The sequence below is a fragment of the Gekko japonicus genome, unplaced genomic scaffold (genome assembly GCF_001447785.1).
Source record: "Gekko japonicus isolate JY-2015 unplaced genomic scaffold, Gekko_japonicus_V1.1 scaffold428, whole genome shotgun sequence".
In the NCBI taxonomy this organism is placed as follows: domain Eukaryota; kingdom Metazoa; phylum Chordata; class Lepidosauria; order Squamata; family Gekkonidae; genus Gekko; species Gekko japonicus.
Genome location: NW_015165842.1, coordinates 749,052 through 755,743, shown reverse-complemented (window position 1 = coordinate 755,743; position 6,692 = coordinate 749,052). Strand labels below are relative to the sequence as shown.

The window sequence follows — 6,692 nt, the reverse complement described above, 5'->3', positions numbered from 1 at the left end:
CTGAACCGTCACTGTTGTCTCACTCGATTTCATTGCAAATGGCAGCGGTAATGAAGTTTCCCCTTGTAATCGGTATAGTATCTGTCTTCATTCAAAGGCAGTATGTCTCTGCTTTTGAAAGGTAGGCACTTATTTTCTAGCATATGTGTGTGTGTGTGAGAGAGAGAGAGAGAGGGGGGGGGAAGCTTTGCACTGTATGAAAGGGTAGCTGAACCAAGGGTACCTGGGTACTGCAAAGGGTACCTGAACCAAGGATACTGCAAAGTGTACCTGAACTGAACATAATACTGATATCTATGTAAACATACTGCTTTTCAAACTAGTTGTACACTCATGTATCTAAAAGAGGTGGGGGACCTGCGGTTATGTGGATTAAAAATACCTTGGGGGGGGGGGTCAGGCATAAAGTGTATGCTTCTGCAAACCCTTTTTTTTGTGTGTGTGTCTTCCAGTGGGCTTTGTTCAAACATTACACAGGAAGGACATAATTTTGAAATTGTGGAAAGTCCCTAATCTAGCTGTGCTAACTAGCAGTCCTTCAGCTGTCCACTATAGGCTGTTCTTCTGATCTTCTTCAAGTAGTTGTACTACAGGTAAAGGTTTCCCTTGCTCGAAAGTGAGTTGAATCCGACTCTAGGGGGGGCGGTGCTCATCTCTGTTTCCAAGCCGAAGAGCCAGCACTGTCCGAAGACTTTTCCATGATCATGTGGCCGGCATGACTAAACGTCGAGGCGCATGGAACACTGTTACCTTCCCACCGAAGTGGTACCTATTTATCTACTTGCAATTTCTTGCTTTCGAACTGCTAGGTTGGCAGGAGCTGGAACTAGAGACGGGAGCTCACACCGTCATGCAGCACACTCGGCTCTCGAACAGCCAAGCTACTGACCTTCTGGTCTGCAGCTCAGCAGCTTAACCTCTGAGCCACCATGGCCCCTATAGGTGCACTATAGACCTTGTATTGTTAGTTGTTGTTGTTGTTGTTATTCAATTTCTATCCCGTCCTCCCTGCAAGTGGGATCAGGGCAGGTTACAGTCTCACTTGGAGACTGGCAACCCCACTCGGAGGACTGCAAAGATGTTAGATTTTCCTGGCTTTCTTCTTCCATCAGCATCCATTTCTGACCCTGAGAAAGAACCTGGTGACCTTATCACAACTGAGAAGAGCTACAGTGAAAGTATTTTCCGCACTTGCCCTCAGTAGTTCAATGTTTTCGTACTATCGAGGGTTCACTTTTCTTCCCTTTCGCAGGGACCAGGTTTTGTCCGCTCTTCTTTTTTTCTTCCACAAACAGATAGAGAAGTTGAGGTCCTCCAGAATTTGACTAACACTTTTAAGGTAATGACATCTTATAAATATCTCATCAAATGTCCAGTGTTCGGGAGATGTGGGCCTCTCCATTCTACAACAGGAATGAATGCACAAGCAGTTTCCAAGGGCGGGGGGGGGGGGGAATTGGTAGGGGAAATGGTATGAGTGCTTGAAAAACAGAATATCTCTGTAGCTTCGAAATAAGGACATGTCTGGACTATAGACTTGAAAAACTGTTCCGTCTTCTCAGAAAACTGGAGAATAGGAGTAGGTTCTCACCTGACAGAGAATTTGCAGCATTCTCATCAGACTCCAGGAGTTCTTTACTTCTATCACACATGGTCTCTGTACCTTGCATAGTTACACTTCAGTTTTACATATTTCACCATGCCTCTCCAGGATTTCCTGTCCCTTTGACCCTGCTATTTATTTATTTTTTCATAACCTCATTTATATATAACAAGATGCGAACAAGATTTTATTTTCGCATGAGAATAATCTAGGCCTAGAGCTATGCCTGCCTACTGAGAACCCACTACATGTGTCTGATGACATGAGCTCTCGGCCCATTGTATTCTTATGCTAAAATAAAATCTTGTTCGTTGAATAACGTTTCAGAATGTTTCATTTGAACACAGCCTGGAATAAAACTGTAGAAATAAAGCTCTGTGATGTGAATCTACTTGTTACTATTTACATTGTGACATGCTTATTAGCCAAATTTTATTTTCTCTCCCCTCCACTTTTTAAAAAATATGATAGATTGTTCTTTGGCAACCTCCTTCGCCCATGAACATAATGAAGGATGAACAAGTCCACTTCTACGTAAATGTATCTGATGTAAGGGACGTGAAAGCCCAACTAAACCTCTATACCATTCAATACAGGTATAATTCTTTAATTCCTACTACCTATGGGACGGAACTAAAAAAAGAAAGATCTTTCAAATCCCTTAAACTTTTTGTTCTTTGTTTTTTGCTCAGAGTTTTGCTAGAAGATGTCCGTGGGCTTGTTCAGACGCAAACTGTCAATGACACAGGTATCCCTCGTGCTTCTGTGTCCTACTATGAACAATACCATTCTCTGAAAGAAGTAAGATATTTTTATTGATTTATTTATTCCCAGCCTTTTCCAAAAGCTGGTGGCAAATTCCAGCAGATAATCCTAAATTTAAACTCTAGGGATAACTTCTAGCCAGGCCTCAAGAACCGAGCAAAAATGGTCACCAAGTACAGGTATAGACTAGGTGTTTGATTTGCAGGGAAATTTCATACAGGGCCACTATTAGAAGAGGTGAAGCCCACTAATCATATTAGTGGCTTTGGGGTTCTGTGGTTTAGCAGCCTCAGGGCCAAGCATAGACCATTGGAGAGAGGAATCCAGCCATTTAAAAATGTTGTGAGGGCCCAGTCCTGAGCAGGCCAGTGATGTGGCGGGACCAGACGATCTTGTGTTCCCCTCCCCCCCTTGTGTTTTCAAGTGCTGTTGAAATGGACCAATGGATGCCATAACATCTAGTTTGGCCCTCAGTGACAATCACTGTCGGTACACCAATTGTCTCCTTGCCACACTGCCACCACACTGCAGCACAGGGTCGCCAACATCCAGGTGGTCAAACTAAGTATACACACTGTGCAAAATGACGAAAATTGCAAATTATATAAACAACTAAATTTATGTAATGCAATAGATATCTCAGTTTCTCTGTATCAAAATTCAACAGTCTCTATAAACTGCTGAATACAGTCGCATTCATTCATTCAACAAATGAACTCCATGTATTTCAACCTGTCAAGTGTCCTTGCTGTGATGTGAACTTGTTGAAGACTGGAAGCGACAGAGGTTGTCAGCCAACTTATCTTCCGTTCTGTGCTTCCACAAGGCTCACAAACACGACTCCAACAGGCCAGCTATAATGCCTGTTTCACACAGGCTTCTTCGTGGGAAATCGTGAAATACAAGATTCATCCAATTAAGGGCGGGTGGTCAATCCTATGTTTCCAAAGCAGCAATAACCGTCACACTGCCATACTGACAAGAAAACTTTTGCCGATTATTGCTGTTTTGGAAACATAGGATTGTCCGCCCACCCTTAATTGGATGAATCTTTGAAGCTTGTATTTCACAATTTCCCACAAAGAAGCCTGTGTGAAACAGGCATTATAGCCGGCCTGTTGGAGTTGTGTTTGTGAGCCTTGTGGAAGCACAAGATAAGTTGGCTGACAACCTCCGTCGCTTCCAGTTTTCAACAAGGTCACATCACAGCAAGGACACTTGATGGTTGAAACACATGGAGTTCACTTGTTGAATGAATGAATGCCACACCCCCTGACATCACTGGAAGTGTTTCAGAAGGCACCACTGAACTGTTTTGGATTGCTAGCTATTGGGGGGGGGGTTCGTGCAGATCTGCCCTCGCAGAGGAGGGAGAGCTTGTACCTGAATAAAACTTAAGGTGCCACTGGACTGTTTTGGACTGGGGGGGGTCAGGGGGAGGGCTCTGCAACTTACCTGGCTGCTTCTTGCTCTGACTGAGGGCTGCTGGGAGCAGGGGGTGGGGCTTGTTGCATGTGCCCGCCCCCTGGGCGCTTTACTGCCGGAGCTCCGCTCCTGTGCGCTCCTGCAGGAAATGACCCCTGATTATTATTCCATTCCACTGGCATGCGATAGCATGATCAACTTGCCCGAATGTTTACTACTTCCAAAACTATTTGTGTCAATGCAGTTTTTGACTCGGACTCAACATCACTAAAACTGAATTTGTAAATACTGACAGAAGCACTTTATTATTTTTAGATATACCACTGGATGGATCATGTAGTTGCAAAAAATGGCAGTATTCTCCAAAAAATACACATTGGGACTTCCTATGAAAAACGGCCACTTTATATCCTGAAGGTACAATTTGTCAAGATCCCTTTGTTCATCCCCAGCGCTTTATGTAGTTTTCCGCACAATCTCCCATGGTCACAGGAGGGCTATTTGCAGAGTTAGACGAAGCTCTAGGCTGGGAGAACTTTTCAGTTTCATGGTAGATGAGTCAATCACAGTAACTGGGGCAAGAGATGAACACATTTTTTCCTGCTCTTGAGAAAGGGGGGGGGTAAATATATCAAAGGCCTGCTTGCCTCACCTTAAAAAAGGCCTGGGAAAGTAAAAGTATCTTCACCTGGTGCATAAAAGCTAGTAAATTCAGCACCAGGCAAAATTAGAGTCCGGTAGCATCTTAAAGACCAACAAGATTTCCAGAATAGAAACTTTCACAAGTCAAAGCTTCTTCATCAGATATGAAGGCAGCTTTGATGCTTGATAGCTTATGCCTGTACTAGCTTGCAGGCTCTGAGTATATCAGGTGCCAGAAGTCAGACAAGGCAGGGTTGTTCAGTCCAGGGTCAGAGGTCCAGAAGTCAGGCAAAGCAGAGGTCAGGCTTAGCATCTATTGTACACCTTGCGTCCATGCCTAACAGCTTCTCCTGGCTGTCCTTTATAGCCCCATGCCCAAGGGTCATGCTTGCAGCCAGCTGCTCAGAAGCAATCCTGCAACTACTCATCTTTGTTATCAGCAAGCAGCCGGTGTCGGGCATGCACTTTGCCGTCATGTCTGTTGCTGTGTTCTCAGCCTCTGTCTGTGGCACTCTAAGGGTGTGAGTGATACGGATGGGCTGGGAATGGCCAACTGAGGTTCACTTGCTGAATCAGGGCTGAAGGGTGTCAGTGACTCTACATCAGCTGTTGGCTGTGAATCCTGACAAGCCTGCAGCTCATTTTCCTGCTGGTTAGCTTTTCCTGTTAACTCACAGCTGGCTACACAGGGCTCCTCTCCTCCTGAGGAGTCCTCTTCTCCCGAGGAGTCCTCGCTATCGCTTCGCCCTGGCTGACCCACGATGATACCATGGAAATCCTGTTGGTCTTTAAGGTGCAGCATGTGTGTGTTAAGTGCCTTCAAGTCATTTCTGACATATGGCGACCCTGTGAATTAATGACCTGCAAAATGGCCTATCATTAACAGCCTTGCTCAGGTCTTGCAAACTGAGGGCCATGGCTTCCACGATTGAGTCAATCCCTCCCATGTTGGGTCTTCCTCTTTTCCTGCTGCCTTCAACTTTTCCTAGCGTTAATTATCCTTTCCAGCGAGTCTTGTCTTCTCATAATGTGACTAAAGTACAATAGTCTAAGTTTGATCATTTTAGCTTTTAGGGAGAATTCAGGCCTGATTTGGTCTAGGGGCCACTTATTTGTCTTTTTGGCAGTCTGCATAGGGTTGCCAGGTCTTACCTGGCTGCCGGCAGGGGGGGTCCTCCTTCATCCCCTGCAGTTTTTCTGCACACGCGCTTTGCGCATAAACTGCAATGCCATCACCCTGAAGTGACGTCATTGCACAGGGCATGTTGCAGGAGACACTCTAGCGTTTGAGGGAAAATTCTATGGTAACCATAGAGTTTTTTCTCATACACTAGAGCATCCCCCCGCAACGTGCCCTGCACGATGATGTCACCTCTGGGGGACGTCATTGCACCAGGCACGTTGGCGCAGATGGGACTCTTTGGGGGCAGGGTTCCCCCCACCAGCTGGCTCCGTGGCAGCGGGTTGGGGCCCCTGAAAGCGGGTAACTCCCTCCACCACCGGGGGAATGGCAACCCTAGGTCTGTGGTATCCAGAAAACTGTTCTCCAACACCACATTTCAAAGAAATCTACTCTCTTCCTGCCAGCTTTCTTCATTTTCCAACTTTCACATCCATATATAGTAATAGGGAACTATATGGCATGAATTAACTTGATCTTGGTTGCCAGCAATACATCCTTACACCTAAGCATCTTTTTGAAGATTCTTTTAAGGTGCTACTGCACTCCGATCATGCTCTTCTACTTCAAATATCATGGCTACCCACTTGGCACCAGGAAAGTTTCTGTAGGGAAGGAGTCCAATGTTTGAGTATCACTGCTCCATTTAGACAATTTGGTCCAATAAAGGATTATTCTAAGAGTTAGAATGGTCTTCCTAATGTTCAGTCTAAGGCCTCAAGTACATTGTGGCCCTGGGAGTTCCATGAACAGAACACCCAGTGTTTTCTTTAAAAAATCAATGGCAAATTTCCCAGTTCAGATTGGAAAAATGGCACAGGGCTGAAGGCTTAACCCCCCACCTTGAGCTGTACTCCTGATCCAGTTTTAAGTATTAGTAGCTTGGTTCCCTTTCCCTTCTCTTTTGCGCAGGCCTGGATGCAAAAAGGATACCCAGTATGGAAGCAGGTTACCCAACTATGACATTCCAATTACTTGTGTCACCTGCTTGGCAGGAAGGCCTCCTGTAAGTGTCATTTTTGCTAGTAGTTTGCTGGCCGTTGTGAGTTCAGAATTACAGACGAATGGATATAGGGA

At 45.2% G+C, this 6,692-nt stretch overlaps 1 protein-coding gene across 1 annotated transcript in view; it reads left to right on the top strand.

Annotated features, from left to right (window-relative positions):
• The window catches only part of CPB2 (carboxypeptidase B2), a 26,248-nt gene that overhangs the window by 1,075 nt on the left and 18,481 nt on the right, over nt 1-6,692 (top strand). Inside the window, exons 2-5 of the mRNA XM_015411005.1 lie at nt 1,253-1,339; nt 2,075-2,199; nt 2,296-2,404; nt 4,109-4,210. Coding sequence (XP_015266491.1) covers nt 1,253-1,339; nt 2,075-2,199; nt 2,296-2,404; nt 4,109-4,210 — 423 coding nt within the window. The remainder of the gene's footprint in view (nt 1-1,252; nt 1,340-2,074; nt 2,200-2,295; nt 2,405-4,108; nt 4,211-6,692) is intronic.